General features: G+C 36.2%; 1 protein-coding gene across 1 annotated transcript in view; it reads right to left on the reverse strand.

Moving 5' to 3' along the window:
- The window catches only part of USH2A (usherin), a 385,041-nt gene that overhangs the window by 139,391 nt on the left and 223,708 nt on the right, over nucleotides 1-21,942 (reverse strand). Inside the window, exons 37-39 of the mRNA XM_084261650.1 lie at nucleotides 20,894-21,073; nucleotides 3,175-3,325; nucleotides 2,865-3,007 (exon numbers count right to left, since the gene is read on the reverse strand). Coding sequence (XP_084117776.1) covers nucleotides 2,865-3,007; nucleotides 3,175-3,325; nucleotides 20,894-21,073 — 474 coding nt within the window. The remainder of the gene's footprint in view (nucleotides 1-2,864; nucleotides 3,008-3,174; nucleotides 3,326-20,893; nucleotides 21,074-21,942) is intronic.

The raw sequence follows: 21,942 nt of genomic DNA on the forward strand, positions 1-21,942 counted from the left end.
TAAAAATGCATGGAATCACTTACTAGTGTCACACTCATGTAAATAGAAGTATTTGAAAATTATTCACAGCGTTTTTTCTTGCATTAAAAACCACCCCAACCTTACTAATCCATATATAAAGACATTTTAATATTAGATGTAACAGATTTTCAAAGCAGCATTTGCTAATTTTTCGTTAATCATTCTAATATCCTCCTACTTTAATAAATATTTATCATAAAGTATAACATGCAGATATATCGTGAAATCACCAGCTTGTATTAGTAGAATTCTATTAACTTTAAAAGTGGATGTTTTGATTTACATCTATTGCTACAAGGTGTATGTGCACAAACACCCACACACATTTGCTTTATTCCTACAGATATTTTATACTTTGGTGAAACAAAAAAGACCTCTATGCACCACATAAAATCCATAAGAACACATGTACACACATATATTTCAACAGAGTAAGAGATGTGGGAAATTTCTTCTGTCAGATACTACTTTAAAAACTTGGTCTATTGGTTGGCAGGGCCAGGAATTAAGTGTACTTCTGCAGCAAGCTGTCAGTATAAGCAGTTTTATAAGAAACATTGAAACCTTGACAGAAATACTGCTCATAGCCAATGACAATCATTCAGTCTAAAGCAATTGAGTTGAATATCCTTTCACAGCTGGTAGCCCTCCACAATGACACCAAAACCAGGGAATTTTGTCACCACTGGAAGTTGGAGGGTTTTTTGTAAGTTACAAGGGTTGTTGGAAACTGGGGACACATCAGCACATACATATTCTTTAGCAGTATCAATTCAAATGGAAGAGGAAATTTTGCGGAAAATAATTTTCCCTTTGGAGACATGGAATTTACAACTGGAACTACAGAAGTTTTTTTAAGCTAAGGAACAAGATGCAACACCATAGCTAAAAAGCCAAGTTGTTTGTTAATCTCTGAATATTGAAATTGCATAAACCCTGGCAGAGGCATTCTATTTTTCTTAAATTTCCTTTGGCAACATCTACTTTCCACAATAACTTAAACCATTTTTTCAACCAGGTTTTGCAGAGGGTAGCATTCCATGCCATAGTGCACAGACACCATCAAGTTCTACACAGCAGTTAACTTTTGCACACATAGTCAAGAAGACTACACAGGAATGCAAGTGTTGTGTAGGACTTCTGCTCTAACTCCCAAAAAAGGAATTTGAAAATTCTACATCTACTACTTTGCAGAAAAATTAATTTTTATACATGCTAACAAGTGATGCCTCTAAATGCACTTCTGTGCTCCTCCAATCTAAAAAGAAACAACACTGTGAATTATTGGACCAGAACTGAATAAGCACTGCAATTTGAATTAAATAGTCATAGGAGACTGGGTGCATTTAGACCATGAATGTAGACAAGTTTAATAATATTCTATCCACTTTTGGTAACAAACAATTACAGTAAAGGAATTGAATCTCAATGAAGATTTTCACAGGCAGATAACATCTCCGTTACATAAGGACCAAGTTCAGAACTTAGTTTTATTAGGTAATTATTTATAGATAATGTGTTCATGTATTTATACCTTTGGAGCTAAAATGGATTTATCAGATAAATTCCATTGTGAATTATTTACTCAGCTTCAAAGAAAAATGTTTTACAATTGTGGTAAGACATGTTTTCTTCTATGTGTCTTCTCAAGATAGACAGCTATCTATTTAGAGAAGGGACTAAAATGAAGTTCAGTCATGAACACTGACTATATGCTACAGCAATAGCGTATGAGCATCAGATTAAATTTACGGTCTGAAATGCAGATCTCATATCAGTGAAAAATAGAGTAAGACCACAAGGCACATTGGCATGAAGGCAGAGAAAGCAACGTAGTAATGAAACCAGTAATGAAACATCCCCCTACTGTGCCTTTTCCTGCTCAGAACAACTTACTTTGTTATTAAACAAGATGTAAAATCTCTTTGGAAAATACTTAATTTCTCTAAAATTTGGTATAAGGAGTTCATCCATTACTGTGCTGGCTTTTTTAAAGAAGCAAAGAATATATTTGAAAACAACAGATTTTTCAAAAAAGTGTGCTATTAGATATCTTGCTCCATTGTAAGAGAAAACTAATAGCTCAGTTTCTCTAAAAAAGCCGGAAATAATGTATTTTGTATACGTATTATGTATGACAAGCTCAAGTTTTGTCATATGTTTCTGTTTACATATTATATCAGGCGCAAAATCCTATCCTGTCAACTAAATGTCTGTATCTATATGCTGATACCTGTTCATCAGATCAGGGATCTGTTGAACAAATTATTGAGAGTGAAACTGCAAAATGTAGAACTATTAATGAGGAAAGTGAGGGGACTGGCAACGACAAACTCAATTTCAGACCAGCATATCACCACTTTGAATTAACAAAGATCACTGGGAACGAAAAGTTCTGTTCAGCTGTGGTACAGCTTAGGTATTCTCAACACAGAGATAAGACAACTGTCATCTACTATTAACTTCAACTTATTTTCTCTGATATGACTGAAATCAGAATCAAGTCCCTGAATATAAAGGAATGCCATTTACTAAGCTGTACTTACCACTGTATCTTAAACTAACCATATACGAACATATATATGCATGGAGGGATATTATATAAAGAAATAAAATACTACTTCACAAAACATATATTTATATATTCAAGTTTTATGAAAATGTAAGACCGCAGATCCTTTATCTCTTAGAAGTTATTATTGCAAGTTAATATTCCGGAAGGAAATACATTATTGCTATTTAACTGAGAAAGCTAGATAACCAAAAGAGATTAAGTGCAACAGCACCTGAACTTTTATTTATTTTTTCTGCTAAAGAGACTTAAATAAGATTGGATTGCTTACTGTCCTCTGCTGTAGTCATTGAAGTCCAGGTGCTATAAGCATTACCATAACCATTGGAGGCAACCACTCTCATCTCATACTCAGTGTATGGCTGCAGATCTCCAACCCTGTGTTGTAAGGAAGCAGTAGGGCTGGAAAGCAAACTGCAAAGAAAAGCATCATAAGAGATATTATTAAACATCCAGGCACCTAAAGAAAGACTAAAACATTACAAATCTTGTAACAAAACCAGCCACCCTAAAGATGAGCCATATTCAAGATGAAGGGACTTGCTCAGCAGTTGATGATGGCCTTGTTATGGTCTACGTACTCTAAAATGTCACCAGCAGAATGCCTTCGACGCATCTGGAGTCGGTAGCTGGGCGTGCCTGGGGCGTTGTTGCGAACTGGTGTAGACCAGACAACCTGAAGACTGGTCGGAGTGGCAGATGAAAGCCTTGGAGGCATCACGCCATCTGGAGCTGTCGAAAAACATGGATGAATTAGAGCAGAGAAAACCATGGAGAACATATGCCGGGTGGAAACAAAATGTTCCATATACTGGAAAAACTGTTCCTCAGGATCAACAGCAATGTTAACATGGTCCATTTAGTTTAACATTTTCACTACTGAACAATGCTATTTCTTTATCCTTTTCAATATAGTTCCGTGAGTATAATTTTGCTAAAAGCAAACCTCCAAACACCAAAAGAAATTCAGAAGCAACATATTCTCTACCACCTGTTCAAATATTATCTAGCTCTCCTTGTGCCCAGCTCTGCCACCCCGAGAAGTTAAAGAAAAGCTCACGGAAGTGTTAACCAGGAAGAGGAAAATTGATCAGCCTTTTAAAATTCAGGTATGCTCTCATGCTTATAATTTTTTTTTTTTTAAAGAAAACAGCAGACATTTTAAGAGAAAAAAGGTTTTTAGGTAGAAATCAAAAGAGATGCACTGAAGTCTCAGTCTCTAACCCACTGTTTTGGTAAGGATATTAATTTTTATGAAGTCCGGGAACTGCAGATCAAAAATCTGTCGGTAATGATACCACTAATGACCTTTAACTGCTACAAATTTCACTGTGAGCAGTAAAAAGAACTATGCCAATTTGCACCCATGAGTTTATGGCTTTGTTTTTTGTTTAAGAAAACAATCTGTTGAAGAAACTTTCTGTACATAAACACATCTGGAACTTTTATATATTATGCATGTCTGTAGCCATAGCTGTGTTGCTCTTTTCGAGAGAGTTAAAACACTGGAAAGTTACTGCCTTTGTCATTTAAACTCTTGCATAATAGTTTTGTTTTTCATGGTCCAGTAGTTGCCATTTGTTTCTTTCTTCAGTCTTTCCAACAGATATTTTTGTTGCTGTTGTTTTCTTCCTTCTCTCTATTGGAAAAACCAATGTCACAGATCTGTAACTTAAGATGGAGTTGTAATCCTCATGGCGTAAATTGTAAGTTGTAATATGAGTGAACAGCATTTTACAGTAAGTTTTGTGATTTTCATTTACCACCTCTATATGAGGTAGTTACTAAGAGGAAACTAACAGACGTTGTGATGCACTGAATCAATCTCTCCCTAAAACAGATGAAAGGATGACATTGGCTCCAAAACTAAAAAGTCAGTAATATACAATAGTCTTTATTTATACTGACATATCTGCAGAACTATATAAACAAGCACCTGGCTGGTTTACTCTGATGATGGGGAACTGGAATTCTTTAGCTCCAACTCCAAACTGCATTACATAGAAAGGCACAAGACATGGTCTTGCTTCCATCTAGACATTTGATCCTTTTTCTTCAAGTTCAAGGTCTGACAGTTCTCATAAGAAATTTTTACTAAAATCTGGCTGCTGGGGTACCTGAGTTATTACTGAGTATTTTACTTCTGCGAATTGGTCCCTAGCCCTGCAACCCTCCTGGGTTTTTTTCAGGACAAGATGAAGTGGAACAGGACCTCCAACTGCCATTATTCCCTTGCCCTTCTCTCTGATACTGCAAAAAAGATAACATAAAATTATTGGGCTTAAGCCAGCCTGCTGCCTTTGCAAGCTCCCTCCTGCTGCTGTTACTAGACCTATGCAATAAGGGTCCAGTAAATCCCAAGTAAACTTGAATTCTTCCTGTTTCCAAATCTAGGAGATGTCCAAGACTAAGGTAATTCATGATCTTTAGATCCCTTGCCGACATCTTCAAGGCCAATCGAGAGCTTGTGAGCGCCTCAACTCAGAGGCAAAAAGATGGCTGATTTAACTTGAACAGACCCCAACCTTCCTCCAGCTGAGCCATCAAAACCAAACATCTGCACACCAAATGCCTCTGTATGTGAATTAAATTCCACTCTCAGAGTAAAATGGGGAACATATATTTACCTCACTTAACACTGTTTAGCAGCAAAACAACTAATGTTAGAGTTAAGTTGTGCAATAAGGGGGTTTGAACCTTATGGATGTAAAGTACAGGAGACAACCACGAATAATTTTGACATCCCTTTAAAAATGATTCCTGAAGTTCTTAGAAGGCAAACTCAGGCAGCATGAGAAAGATGGCGCAAATAATGGACAAACCCTTTCATTAAAGAGTTTTAAAAATGCTTCCACAAGCTGACACTAACAGAAAGACTCAATAACCTTTCAAAGCAGTATACTACCTCATTTAAAACCGAACTGTTTGTAGCCTAAAATGCACTGGTTGTTTTAGTGCACACAGATATTCTACACAGCAGAAAAATCTATGTCTAAAAATTATTCTAATTAGCTGAGCTGTAATTTGGCCAGGTAGCCAAAGTTCACATTGTTATTGAGGAGACAAGTGTGAGTAACTCACTGAGGAGGTAAAAGTGTTAAATTTAGTTCCAGTTCTGTCAGGACACATTGCTTCACCTTTGTCTTTCATTTCTCAATCTGTTAAATGGAGATAATACTACTTATCCTTCTTTGTAAAGCTCTCCGAGACCTACAAAGTAGGTTTAAGCTTTATATGTAGTGGTGGTTATTATAGCGATACAGGAATGTTCATCAAAAAACAAAGATGTAGCTGTCTAAATGTCAATAACAATTCATAGTGCAGATGTTATTTTAATGGTGTAGGTAATCTCAGCTCAATGTTCAAATCTCTTCTACCAACAAAAGCACAGCATAGGGAAAAGTAGAAAATTTGGACAAATCTCTCCTGTGAAAGTCGACTGACTTGTAGAACAAGACAAGCCCACTACTTTCAAACCAACATGTTAGCATATACAGCAAATTTATCTCATCTGAAAGACTTCCTATAGCTCCCAGAGAATGTCCTCAGTTAAGCATTATCACCGGTGTCCTCAGGTCTGCACTTCCAAAGAATTGGGGCAGGGGGACAGGAGGGTACAACAAAGAAATTGTCAAGTCTCTGCTGAGTCGTAATGAGAAAGGTGCTCTGCTAAACTAATCACATTTCGATCATTAAACTACAGAGCACTTCCCCCCAAAAAACCTGGTAATTCTAAATTGCACACAAAACATCCTTTGCACATTTCAAACACTCCTTATCACCAAGGTCTTCAGTGTAACATTTCCCTCAGCTTAACCCTTTTTATCCGATCCATATTCCCAAGAGACTCCTTACTACCCAAGTAATAACTGGCAACCACCAATAATTCTACTACGAATTTCTCAACAGAAGAGCCATGTATCTATCAGCTTGATATATTGTCTTTAAGATGCAATGTTGCTCAAAAAGCTCCCCTCAAGCTTTAATATGACCCTCAGGGGGCAACCACTCCACTTGCAACCTACTGAATCAACATCTAGCCTAGTAAATCCTCACTTAGCAGGGCAGAAAGTCATGCTTTGTATACGAAAAGACTACAAAGGCAGAATAAAATGCTTAATCAGATGTCAATTTTAATCAAAGATTTAATAAACAGCACCGCAAAATAATAAAAACTGAAGACTGTTCCAAGCTGACAAGGATACAGTGTATTCCAGGTACTCAGGTACATGCAGATGAGTCAAGAAAGATCCGATCCTTGCTCAGACGCTAATGTGCTGAACACATTGGGAAGTGTTCCTAATTCATGGCTCAAATTCCTTATCTTAAACAAGATATGTAGTAGTAGTAGTCAGCTTTTTAAGTATTTGTTCACTTTAGGACAGCAATCATTGTGCTAAATAACCATGCTTAAGTGTTTACCCTGTGTCAAAAGCAGTTTTTCTGAGAGGTATTAATTGTATTTATCATAAGGATATATCTGAAATTAAAATTTTCTGAAAGTAGATGACTTTAAGCAGGGTTATTAAAAGTTATTGTCATTAGGACAATAAATTATTATTTAGTTATAAAAATGCCTGCACTATTAATCTTTAATAAGAGGAAGAAAAGCCAGTAGAGCTTGAATCGCTATTTATCAAATTGGTGTAAACTCACACCAACTTTGAAGTGAATAGTAATAGTGATCAGATATATTGGCCCTGCTGTAACCACAATATCTGCAGAAAGGCAGCATGAAGAGTCTGGAGCTTTGTAAATGTGACTCTGTAATTTGCCACATCTGCACACGTAAAATATTTAGCACAGATGATGTATTTGCATCTTATAAAAATATTTTGCATACACTTGCATGCCAATGATAACTGCAGGTATTTAACTACAGAGAAGGTAAATGGTCTCTACACAGTTTAGGCCATAACAGCAAGGAAAAGTTTCAGGCAGACTGCCTTCAGATGAATGTCTTGCTTAGTCACGCCTCCTCTCACTCTTTTCCAGTTTCAGTTCACAAACCCTGTTTCTTTATCTTATTGCAGTGATTGTTTAGATGCTCCTGATTTTTTATTTTAGGTGCCCACACTGAGATCATCTCATTACGGGAGTTTTTATGGCAATATGTTCTGCACATTGACATTTGTTTCTCCCAATTTTTCCAGGTATGCCTGTTATCTTCTTGTTTGTTCAGTCCAAATAATTCCAGCCATTGCACTCTCCATAATTCTCAACATGGCCACATGTTTTTGTTTCATTTAACCGAAATACAGCCCAGGCCATGATGCTGGGCTGTATGTCATCACTAGAAGGGCATGCTAGTTAAAAACCTTAATCTATTTGCAAAGCAGAAGATTGCTTCCCCCCCCACCACCCCTTATCTTCACAGCTTCATCCAAGTTTACTCCAGTTTGGTTTTTAACCCTCTTTACCCAGCTATCTTTCCTACTCAGTGTATAGAAAATACACATAGTTGTTCTTGATTTTTCAATTAATATGTGTTCAATCTTTTTGTTTTCCACATACTCGATGCCTAAAGTACGCACAGAGTATTCTTGGATTTTCTTTTTAATAAACCAATATATGTTTTGAGTTACAGATACACCTCCATCTAATAACACATATACCAGGGACAGCACATCCCTTATTCAACACACAGCCATGCACTTTAGAACATACAATGTGAAAGGTCCATGGTGGCCTCCTTCCATACCCCTCTTTGCCACGTGGGGCTTGGGAAAAAAGTGACACTATTGCAAAAAGTACAGAGACATAAAGGGGTAGCTTAAAGTCTCTGTAAAGTTCCTCTTCACACCTCACATTCGTGAGATTTGCTTTTCAGAAATATAACATAAATGGCACAGAAACATCTTGTTCTCTCTCCATGTTCTATCCTGTTTTCTACACCTGATCTCTGCAATAATAGTAATTTCAGTTGAAAATAAGTTTGAAAACAATCTAAAATTTGTCTTTTTCTGGATAAAGTGTGTAAGTGCTAACTGTAAATTTTCTTCCATTTGTACTACGTAGCATTCCAAGCTGCACAGTGTACTCTTAGTAGGTCCTTGTAAATCAACTCAGGCTTTACTCCATGACCTGTAGATCTGAAGTTTAAGACAAGTATCTTTTGAAATTCCAGAGCAGGCTTACATATTCCTCATTAATATTACCCTAAAGAAAAAACAAAATTAGTCCTCCCCCTCCTTTTAATAAACTTTTCTTCACATACAGCCTCACCATCAGCAATCCAGACATACGTCTCAAGTAAAATGGATGCCCCTTTCCTAAGCATTCATAGCTAATGCTATGAAAATGTCTTATAGATTTGTCACCTTTATCTTTATATAAGTAGCCTGTCATCCCTCTCTCATGCAGGATAGAAGTTTATCCATGTTATTCAGCAAGAACTTTGCTAAACTCTAACAGCTACAAAAGAATGCCAATAAGCAATTAGCTGAATGATTAATGATTTTAATACCTGTGATAAAGACTTTGGGTGGAATTTATAACTGTCCAGTAAAAGCAATTATTCATCAGACTTTAAAAAGGTGCCTAGCCAATAATTGTCATAGCACCAAAAATAAAAAAAATAAAAAAGAAGAAGAAAAAAGATCAGGATTGGTATCAGGCAGAAACTACAATTAAACAAACAACTCCTGTGGGTAAATTGTGAGTTTAGTTCCTGGAAAATGAAATAACTCTGTGAGGTAGTTTTGCCCATTCTACTTAAGGGAACAATTTTCACTATTCTTTTAATCTGTGACTGAAAGGAAAAGGATAACAGACGATATTCCAAACCAGAAAGCAGCATTCTTACATGAACAAGCAGACATGGTTTCTGCAAATTATTGTTGCTCTATCTCCAGTTAATGTGGCAAAGGAAACTAAGGAAATATAGCAAGCTAATGGAATGCTGAAGAAAAATATTAGAAAAGTGGTGAATGTTCTCGTTCAGTAGGCCTGGCTGAGACACTAGCACGATGTGTGCTCCTGCAGTAAGAACGTGCCAGCAGACTGTTACTCACACAGCAGTTGCCCTGCTGGCAGGAGACAAAAGCGTCACAAGCTGATGTGCGTTTGGACATGAGCATTAGTTTCTGTAGCCCTAAATGTATGGACTGGAGAATAATGCAGGTTTGCAAATAAATTAGATCTGCAGTAAGATTAACTGTAGTTATTTTTAATCCATAAATTTCTCTGCAGTACACAGAGTATGGTGTGAAATACTACCATTTCTGATAGAGGCCAATCTTGAGAGTGCCCATAAATAGAAAACTGATCTGACAAGATGACAAATTAGCTGGTATTAGGGAGCCACTATGCTCAGTGGGTGGTGCAGTCTTATTATATCTTGAATATCCTACAGGTATCTGCAAGATCCAGGTCACTGGACTACCTTTTGGCCATGAAACCACTGAAGCCCCAAGAGACATTTTCTCCCTCATATTCTTTCCTTATTTGTAGAAAGAGGGGGGAAAAGAGGTTTCCTCAATGTTTCTGCTCCCAGTAATCCAGGCAGGAGAGAACTGGATTTGGTTCACAGCTGCTAATTAACTTCATTATGCCATGTATGGTAATCACAAAACACCCTTGTCTCATTGTCACTGTCTTTTTATAGGGAAAATGTGAGTAAGATGTTGAGAAAGAAAGAAGTGACTCTTCTCACTTGCAGTTGTTGTCCGCATCCCTCATCTCCTCCATGGACAGCATGAGCAAAAACTGATTCTGGTGTGCCTGAAGTGAATCAGATCAGTGTTGTGGCTCCCCCAAACCACTGCACCCACTTAAGCTGCCACCTCTTCTCCTTTCCTTTCTGTAACAGAAAAATGTGCATTTGCACTGCCACATTTCCAGTGGCATTTGCATGTTTATGTTCATGTTGTTTGGAAATGAATACTTTTTAGTACTATGATTTATAACATTTAGGACATTTAGAACATTTAGGAAAAGAAAATCAGTGTTATTGAATAAAAAACGTAACCCAATTACCTTTAACTAAAACCAGTGACTCATTATACCAATAAATAACCTATTGTTCACAGCAGATACCCACATTAAAAGATCAGATGACTTTATCGATACTGGGAGCTGTAGGGTTCCAAAAATGAAGTCACTGCCTTCCTTTGGATACTTCATCTGAGGATGTACCTTCATCAGCACATCTCCCTACAGCTTTGGTGTTGGTTCTAGTTTTACTCTTTTGATAGTACTGAGATAAAACAATACTAAAGTGACAAACATAGCTGGTTTCATTGTGTTTCAGAGTTTGTGATGTGTTCATGGTATATTTTGCTAATCGCTGTTCATACACCATTGTTTTCTGCAAGGAGCTTGCAGAGCTTCCCAATGCACTAAAAAAAATATATGCTCACTGAAAGTGATGAAGGAAATTCAGAAATCAGGATTTTACAAAATCTCATAAATGTTACAAACTCTAGGTATACAGACTAGGAGCCTTCGCTTTGCTTGTAGGAAATGTTTTTTACCTAAAGACAGCAGAAGTTTGATTTAAGCTTTTGCTCCCTGCAAGTCTTTTTTCAGTAACAACCATATTCTCACAAATGGAAGTTAAAAAAATTAAAAAAAAAAACCCCAAACAACTACTTTGCTCCAATCCCCAAGCTATTGAAAAGCATGTTATCTTTTCCTGTTCACCTGAGTTGGACAAAGCTGAAAAATCAAAGCAACAATACTTACTAAGTAGAAACTGGTTTGTGTGTTATCTTGGCTGTATGCATTCAAAGGCTATATGCATTCAGAGCATATAGCCTTTCAAGTAGCCTATACTCTCTAGTTTTCTTCTGCAAAGTAAAGCATATGTCAGGTTCAGACACAATACCAAAAATGACTGTATATTTTATTAAAAGTCTATTTTTCACTCTCTCTCTCTTTTTAACAAAAGTCTAATTTAGTTGTTGTTCCCTTAGGTACAAAGTACACAGTTCATAATTCATTTGATATAAAATGTCAGTTTAGATTTTTGCACTACTTTGATAAATGAGAAAAAACATGTACATTTCAATTTCCTTCTACGACGTTTTACTAGCAGAAGCCCCCCTTCCCATTGTGCTGCTCAAAGACCTTTGTGTTAAATTAAACATCAAGATTCAGAAACTGTAGGGAATGATATTTCCAAGACATACAGTACAAATATATGAGACTGGGAAAAAAGGTAATGATTTTTCCTACCAGTAAAGGGTTCTCTCCCAAAGAGCATCTTTGATCCCTGAATTAGTTCTCAGTTATAATTTAATATATCAAAACTGTCAGCAGCTTTCGTTGCATTTAGACATAAAGTGATACAGTCAGCTCCACAAAGAGGATACAACATTCAGGGGCTTGCTCACCTCCTAACATGTGCCTGTGATTCTAAAGTCCATCAATATTAACGGGGGAAATCTGTATACATCAAAGGAGATGGCAGAGAAATAATTTAATTGTATCTGTCATCATTAACAGTACGGAGTGTTTTTTCTATATAACCAAATGCTGCCATTGATCAACATGCAAAAATCTCAGGGGGGTAATCTGCACAATGGCAAAGAGAAGAATCAAAAATTTAGTTCTGGAAATAAATCTATTATAATGAGAAAAATCACAACAAAACACTGTATATTATTCTCTTATGTAACACATGAGGTCAAGGCCGACATATTTGAGCTATCACATTTACAGAGTAAACAACAATTCTTATCACTTCTCAAAATTGCCAACTGCAATGCTATGGTTGTCACTTCATGTTACAGTCTAGTTCAACAGCTGCAGTATCAATAAATTAAGCTGTATTAGAAAATAGCAATAGGATCACATTCTGATGCTCATGCTGAATATCACCAGTGATGAGGTCCACAAATCCCCAGAACTCAGGGCCTGCTCCTCTTGCCCCCTTTTGCTACCAACATGCACACTGGCTCACCCTGATCAGAGATGTGTCTTTTAGTCTGGGTTAAAATACTACCTGCTCCATCTTCTCCTCCAGTAAACACGATTTTTATTTTTTTTGTTTCCCCATAGTTGTCCAGTTTCAGCAGGACAGATGGGCAGTATTCTGCCTTCCTTGCTTATGAACCCAGAGATTAGTACATTGCTGCCCAGGAGGACAGTGGGAATATAGTCACTTCAGGATGAATAATCCAGAGCTCTTTTTTTTTTTAGCCAGTGTTCTAACAGAGATAAGCTATGACAGACTGTGAAAGGTGACACCTCCGTTCCACCTATCTGTGGCAAAAATCCCTAACTGTTTTTTATACATTGGTCCCCCAGTAAAAATAGCATTTCAATTGACAGAAATACGATCCAGGTGTTATCCACTGAAGCAAAATATTTAATATTTAAGGTGAATAAAAAGCAATTCAGACAAGCCTATTCACACATGGAAATAATCCGTGCAAAATGTGCACTTGACTTCTCTGATGAATAGGGTAATAGGATTACAACCTTTTATACCCAACCCATCTACATAGGAATGTTCGTACAGCATTATTAAGTAGCTACTCATCAGTTAATGTCCTCTTCTAGATACTTTTAACAAATAAACCATGTATACAAATTAACTCTTGACTTCATTTCCTCAGATAATGCTGAAGAACATATAAATCCACTGGAATTGGTGCAAGCATGTCAATATAGAACAATGACTGATGTGTTCTCAAGTATTTTTGCTGAAAAGACCTTGGCTACTGTGTTCTTGTTCAAACTTTGGTAACCTAATTGATTAAAAGTCAGTAACACCTTCACTGTGATTGTTGTTTTGCCTTGTATGCCTCAAGACATGTCACAGCATTTACTCCAATCTACACATACAATTTGCTATATGTTGTGGTAAAGGGAATACTTATTCTCTACAATACAGATTCTCTTCAAATTTTTGACAAAAAGTAAAGAGGGAGGGGAAAACATCCTCTCCTGTGTTCATTAAAACATAGCCTGAAAAGGCTAAATCTCCATCACAGAAAATTTACAGCTACTTAATTCAGATTATAGCCACCAGGAACATACTGTTGAATTTTTTGGACAGCACTAACAATTTCTTAAGAATAACCTTCCTAAACAGGCTTCTCAGTGTGTAAGAGCACTCACAACTTTGGTGGAAGGATAATAGAGAGATGTATTCTTTCTTTATATAATGCCATCTCTTCACTCGTTCAACTTCTTTTCTTTCCTCGTGTTCTATGGAATGGCCCAGAGGCAGTCAATCTGAATTCACGTTTGCTATGTACAAAGTGTCTACATTCAACACATGCCTGCCTTTCAATCTATCTGTAAAATGGGAACTACAATCCTCAGTCAACGCAGAAACCTACGGGAAAACTGAATTAGTAAATAGTTGTAAAAGTCAGTATACAAATAGTGAGAACTCGTATGATTCCACACTGGGCGTATCCCACTGTAACAAGAAATACATTAATTCCCTTTGTCTCTTATTTTATTAACCTGGATTTAATCTAAGAGCATAGCATTTCTTTGTTAGAATAATCTCTGGTGTTGTCCCCAAATAAAGAGAGGAAAAGAATAGTGATTTGATTGATTCTACATTTCACCCTCATCAAGATCTTAAGAGACCCTTAAATTCCACATACACCCCACCACCACCCCAATATGGAAATGGGATGAATATGTAACATGGTAACAGAACTTTTCTGGAGGCTTGCAGAGTTCATTGCAAACAGGAGACCTTCAAAGCTTCCTCAACTGTTGAAAAAACCCTTGCCACTTCATTCAACTGCTTTAAGATCAGCAAGCTAACTTCCATAATCTAGGTGCTACAAGTGCACAAATTACAGAACGAAATGACAAAAACCAAACCAAAACCACAAATTCAAAAACCAATCTGCAGACATCTGCAATTACTGACAGTTAAAGAAAATACCATTTTATTCTGGAAACTACGGGGGCAAGAGTTGTCAAAAGTAAATGTAATAAAGTAAGCTCTTTGGAAAAGTGGTGCAAAACATATTAGCAAATTAACATAAAAACTGATCCCATTCCTAATACTTGCATATATCTGTAAAATGGTTCATAAGACAAAATTCATATTATGACTTTTCAAATGTCTTTGGTATGTTTTGACTAGGAATTTTCATGTAATAATATTGTAGAATTCCTTTAACAGAAGAACCTAATTTATCACATAAAGAATGTTGACTTTAGAGTACCAAGCAATCTAGTTCACATATACACAGAATGACAAAACATCCAACACAACCAGGAATAGGCTTATTATATAAAAGTTGCAGACTTCATCTAAAACATATCTTTTTTTATGTACAATTGAAATTGGTCCGAAATAGGTTTATGTGATGGTAGGTAATCATTTTAAATAATGATTTGCTGCTAAATTCCACAGCAGCCAACTTTCCCCACTTTTATATAGTCTTTTTTTCATAAGTAGTTGTTTCAAGCTGTAGTTGTCCAGTGTGAAATCTATCTACCACAGATTTCTTCCAAGTCATCTTAAGTACCAACTGGACCTCATGCTAACTCAAGGTTCTAGAAAAACCTGGAGTGAGACCTCTACAATCTTACTTTATTCATTTTATTTTGCTCTTGTCGCTGTCCTGCAGAGGAGTGATGAAGTGGCTTGGTGGTCATGTTACAAGGTCAAACCACCACACCTTCATGCAGGTCCAGAGGACAGAAAGCAACCAAAGAGCTGTGAAATACAGGTCTCCTATGTCTGGAGCATGGAAGCATCATAGCTCTAACTATGCCTAGCCCCAAAAGAACAGGGTGTAGGGGCAACAGGAAGGGAGCAATCAGAAGGAAAAAAAAAAGACATAATTGGACTGTCATTGCCTTCTGGCACACTCCAGTTTTATGAGTAGGGACTTACACAACAGTTCAATTTAAAGCAACCCTGAGGCGGTCCTTTATGTTGTGTGGAGGTACACTGAGCCCCAGCTGGCTGCAATTTAGGAAAATGAGTAGTAAAGTGTGCCTCCCATTGCCAGAGTCTGAAGGCACAGCCTTTCAGGCATGAGACTTCTCTCTTCTCTTGCCACCCAAAACAACCATCCAAACCCACGAATAGGCACAGTATGAGCTCGCTGAAAGATGTGCTGAACAGACTGGGAAAGGAGAATAAAAGAAGTAAGTAAATCTAATGAAAATGACAATCAGTTCAATACTGCAGAGGTTAGAGAGGAATTATTGCTTCATTAGAACAACTCCCATTTTTCCAAACAAGCCCTTTTACAGTCCTACCCTTATATCCCCATGAAATCATCTTTCTGGACAAAAAGAAGTGGAATGGACAATTTACACAGCTTGCCACTGACACTCTAATTAGCGAGGTCATTGGTGAGAGATGTAGGAGAGCTCTTTCCCCCTCCCTAATCTATCCTGCTCTTTCCTGAAACTACCTCTAGAAAATATATCCTCACAATTTTTCAATAAGTAACACTCCCCACCCTGTCGACTTCCTTGCAACAATTTTGTTTAAAACATTTCCTGTTCTTCATCAAAATCAGAGATTATATTGTTCAGAAGTTATAGAGATAACATGGAAACATTTAAGAATTTGAAATTTCAAAAAATATATCTTTCCCCCTGATTAATAAAATTGAATGATGGCAGAAATTTTTTTTCTAAAGTACCTTCCATTTCTTTTTGTCCCTTTTTAAATTCTGGCTTGCTTTACTACTCTACCTTTATAAGAAATAATATAAGAGACTGTAAGAGAAATAGAAAAATTTTAAAAAACCTGAGAAGAACAAAATGAATCCTGTTAGATTTTAGTCTAAATCTGAGGGGGGAGGTGGAGGGGATTGGGGAAGAAAGAAAGAAAGAAAGAATGAATAGAAAATAGGAGAAAAATGAGATAAACAACCAATGTCTCAGAAATACCTGAAATTTGAAGTATAGGAAATTCTCTCAAAACTAGTTTTATTGTGTATTTCTTCATGCAATATGGAGCACCATGGAAAGACAATCTTATCTCGCATATTCTATTCTAGCATATTCAGATTTGTTTTTTCTTCCTAAATAATTCTGGCCTAACAGCATCAGTTTGCTATGATTAATAAATAGTCATTCACCTAAGGAGGCCTGGTGGCTTCAGTGAACAACTTGCATGAGCAGATGCTTTCAGATGTGAATATAAATTGCATGATACGGTTCTTACTTGTTTGCATAATTAGATCAATGATCCCATGATGTGGTTCAATATCCAGTCTCAGAGGCTCTGCTACCTAAACAGTGGCTAAAATCCCCTGGCACCATCCTCTGTAGGTGTTGAACAAATATCAACAGCTACAAGTATGTAGGCTCACTGCTGAGAACTGGCCCAAGCTTGTAGGCAGAGGCATGCAGCATCCCGAACACAAGGGAGTGGCAAAGTTCAGGTGCTTAAGAGTCCAAGGCAAAATCTGACATCTCACAGCTAGACATACCTCGGTTGTGTGTGTCACATCAGAGCATATAAATGAACAACATTCTCCAGAAATTATGGCGGAGATTTAAGAGACACTTCACTGCTTAGGCACTTTTGTTTTTCAGATTTTCTTCCCTTTTACACTTTACATAAGTAAAATATAAATTCTCCGAGGCTCTTTTCTATAGGTAAGTCAGCACCAAGTTGGAGTTTGTCATCCCCATTGCAAATGATTCTGCAATGGGATACAGAATTACCAGCTACAACAAACTTCATAGTTCTCATCGTTACTTGGAAAAACAGACCTTCTCTGAGCTTTGAAGCTGATGACTGAGCCTCCACCTTTCTGCTTCTCACCAGATCAACAGCCTGCCCCTCTCTCTTTGCACCTATTTTTCAACATAATGTATCTTCTTTTCTGCATACAGGGCTTTACATTCCCTTCCATGATAGGGTTTTTGTGGTAAAAGGCAGAGAACAAATGGATCTATCCACCGTATAAGCTATTACTTGTAGTGATTGCAACTTTCTTTTCTGTTAGCTTACCATTACTTATTACATAGCAATTCTAAATTAATGGGGTCCTCTATGTGCCACCACATCAGAAATAACACTCATTAAGAAGAAAAATATATAACCAAGGACTCAGTACAGAAGTTTTTTTCCCAGATTTTTACAGGTTTATATTCACTGTATTACTTCAATTCATTTACCTAATTAAATTAATTCTAAACCAATTTGTTCTCCAGATCTTTTACTGGCTGGCATGCTGAAATTAATGGAAGCACTAGCTAGTATATTATTTTTTTACAACTTCTACCAAAGCAGTTTACGACAAGACAAATATAACAAATTTATTCTTTTTGGAAAAAAATATAAAACTCAAAAAAATTTACTTCTACCTCTGTGGTATGAAATTTGTCACTAATCATTTTAAACTATGCCCTTTTATGCTTCTTCCATCTCTTTTAGCTTTCTATGCAGTTCTTTGATGTAACAAAGACAGTTTCAGACAAGATTTCAGTTCATCTGGAAAAAAAAGCTTTAAGTCTTGAGGCAAAAAGCAGTGTATTTAAAATTTATATACTCCATAATGCCTTTGTTCTGAACTTGAACATCCTGAAAAACTTCTCTGCTTTCTTTTGCCTTCCAACTCTGAAGATCATTTGTTCTCATGGTTTCAGCTTCTTATTATGCAACAGTGACTTTAACTGGTGGTTCCAGCATTTAAGTACATGCACAGTCATGGCTGACCCTTTCTGATCAATTGCCAATCCATACAGGTTTGACTGATAAAAGAGCCAATTAGATTTAAGCAAATTAAGGGACATCACCAATGTCAACCACTTATTAAACTGAATGCTGAATTCCATGCATACAAAACACTAATGCACCAAGACCCATTAAGAGTTGAAATCCTAACCCCATTAGTAACTCCAGACCACTACAGGGCAGGGGTCAAAAGAAAGTTTCGTATTTATGGATTAACATTTGGATTCAGTTTTTATTTTTTTAATCTTTCCAAGAACTCTTGAACCTGCACTGCAATTTTAGTCAAGAGCTTAGATAAACTACATTCCTTATTTTGAATTTTTTTTTTTTTTTAAGCGTTGACTTTAAGCAGGGCAAATTGGCTAGATGAGAAATTAAGATATATCCAATCAGGTAACACTAAAGATTTGGTGTGCTTTATGTTATGTGTGATACATTTTAAAGAAATTATGAAGCAAAAGAAATGCATGTTGGTAGGAAATTTGTCTCATAATTGAAAAAGAGCGATGTGCAGTAACTTCAATATGGAATACACCTTTTTCCTGTCACTCACTCTTACACATTCTTTCCCCAAGCTTGCTGAAGTACTCCCCACAATACAAATTTTTGAAACAGCTTTTTTTGTTATCCTTGGAAGGAAAATGCTGCATTTTAACACTCCTTACAAGGTTGTGATTTTGTTTATAATGAGACCTCTTTCGCTCTTTGATCAAACAAAACTTCTGTCAAAGTGAAATCTTGGCCACTGAAGTAAAAAATAAAATTCCTTCTGGCTTTAGTAACATCTAGATTTCATATAATGAAATAGAAAGTGTTGGTAAGTGGAAGTGCTGAATACAGCCCAGTGTAAAATTACCATTATACTCATAATTTAGCATGCAATAGAATTGTATGCCATTCAAAGAATCATTACATTAAACATCACAGCAAAGTAAACATACATTGTCCTAAATGTTCATGTGTGTGTGTCTGTATGTGTGCAGACACAGAATAGAGTGTGAGAGTACTTCTCTCATGTGTACTGCTTCATTTATTACTCATTTCACCACCGATCACAGACCACTGGACAATAGTATGGCAGACTTCTTTAATAACTCTCACTGCTAATTTAATTCTACTTAAACACACATATCCTAGTGAATGCCACATGCTTTTCAGCATGATTTTATGTGTAAATCAGGATAATATGTTTTCAGATCATTAACTAAAAGGAAGCATGAACTAAAACCTATTTAATCAATGAGGTATTGCTTTTAAACTACCACAAGGTCATAAAAAAAGATAATTTCAAAGCTATAAGTTTCCTAATTGTAATCAACAACAATCTAATAATGAAAGAAAGTGTATCTTAATGGCTGTCATAAACTTGTGCACATCCTTGCTTATCTTTAAAGATCCTTTACTGACTCATTTGGTTAAAATTTTCACTACCAAATTCTGTTATTTCTACATGCAAAATTGAAGTGTGGCACTGGGATTAGAAACGTCGGTGTCTTCAGTGTCTTACTGCTCAGTCTTAAGTGAGCAGTAAAACTCAGATGCAGTTTAATTATATGACAATGTATATTTGTTAATATCAGCTGTAATTTGGCAGATTGGAAAAGTATAAAATGTGTTGGGAATTACCTTTTCCTTCTTGCTCAGTAATCTGTCATACAAACTTAATTTTATTTATTTATTTTTCAGAAGTCTTTCTTTTTGTTTGTCCCCAAAACTAATCCATCTGCTTGCATGCAATCTTTTCCAAGGGTAATTGTGTTTCTGAGCTATAAAGTTTATGGGATTTTCATTGTGATTTTCTTTTTCTGGGTGTTTTTTGTTTGTTTGTTTATCTGTTTGGTTTTAACTTTCAAATAATATGTATATCATTCTACACTATTCCTGCTCACTAGCTACACCTGAGACACATCATGTCTTTCAAGACTGTTTTGTTGGGCTCTCACTTCAAAATTCAATATTGCTTTAAATTGTTTCCACTAGTATTTATCCAAAAAAAGCTAATTTATTAGGTTGTCCATGAAAAGACAATGCAAAAGGCACAAATATATAGTTTTCATTTAAAAAAAATAAATAAAGAAAATATATGCACAGTGTTTAGTCTGTATTTACTCAATTGCCTTATTTCAAATGTTTATGAAGATAACATCCCAAGTGGCTTAGATCCTCATTCACTGTAAATCAGCATTTCACAAGATCAAGATCACAGTGTTGCAATTCACTTTCTTACAGCTATGCCAGTTTGTGGACTATGGCTCAATACATTACCCATGCTTTATATTACTATTATCTACCCAGTAAGCACTCTTTGTCAGCACTCTCAACTTTCATTCTAAAACAGATTATAAAATGCAGTTGGCTCTTTCTATGTTTTTAGATTAATTAGCAGCCTATGATAGAATACACCACCATTAACAGAAAAAAAATGAAGTATATAATGTAATTCTTACCTAAAACAATATGGTATCTATACAAGTACCTGTTTTCATTCTCTAGTTCTTAAATTGGATGACAAATTAGAAGCTGAAAAAGAACAGTTTCTTTAGTAAGAACTACTAATGCAAATATATTCTTCTGAACTTACAGTCCTCAGTTGCAATAATAAAAATTTTGTTCAACAGAATATTTGTGGAATTGTTACATGCACAGAAAAAGCACTTTTTTATGCTTACCTCCTGGAGGCATGACTATTGTTATAGCATCACTTATCAAGCTGCCCTGGCCGTTGGAAGCATTCACTTGTACTGTGTAGTTAGAAAATGGAATCAGTCCTGTAATGGGTACCCATATATTGGATTCGTTGCTCCTGCATAGCATCCGAGTAGCATTTACAATAGAATAATTAGCATTAGCTGTTATGAAAAAAAGAAGTGGGAAGGGGGGAGAAAAGAACAAGTGTTAGACTTTGCATCTGCTGCAGTTTGCTGTCTTGATGATCAGAGTCGTATTTCTACTGAAAAGTTGCCATCGATACCAATAACACCCAAAAAATGGCCTATTAGGAAGAAAAAAATGTTATTCACCACCATTTCTCTGGTACTTGTGAAACCTGGAAAATAAACGAACCAACTAGGCAGCTGCAAAGTTGACTGCTATATACTGCCAACAGTAGCTAGAGCTCAGAAATCGCTCATGTTCTAGAACAGTTGTGTTTTAACTGCAAATTCAGAACTTTAAGGTTAATTCTTACGACTGCAAAAGACTGGTAAAACTTCTTGAATTCACTAGAAAAGCACTTACCTTAGGATTTTATAAGCTAAATCCATTGCATACCTAAGAATTAGTTATCTGCAGTAAGAAACACGTTTTCCAGCGTGGCCCGCAGTCCTCTCAAAGATAAAAAACAAGGATTTGAAGCATTCAGTTTATCGGTTGAAATCATCAGAGGACACCACAGCAACCTACGTGTCCTTTACAACCCTTTTAAGATCTCAAACATAAGATAAGACAATATTCTAACCCACAAAACCAATAAAATAACCGTTTCCAAAATAGCTGATGAGTACAACTAGAAAATAAAAATTTTTATGTCAAATAACAATTTTTTTGGATTCGATAAAGATTTCACTCACGTATCTGAGAACAAAGCTGAGCTCATTTAAAGATTATCCAATATTTTGAACATATAAAGTGCTATATAAATGATTAATATTGTTGCTACTATCTATCACTCCATGGAGAGCTCTCACATGTAAGTCAACGGAAATGCTGCATTATAAAC

This window comes from Gallinula chloropus, assembly GCF_964237585.1.
Source record: "Gallinula chloropus genome assembly, chromosome: 3".
NCBI classification, from domain to species: Eukaryota; Metazoa; Chordata; class Aves; order Gruiformes; family Rallidae; genus Gallinula; species Gallinula chloropus.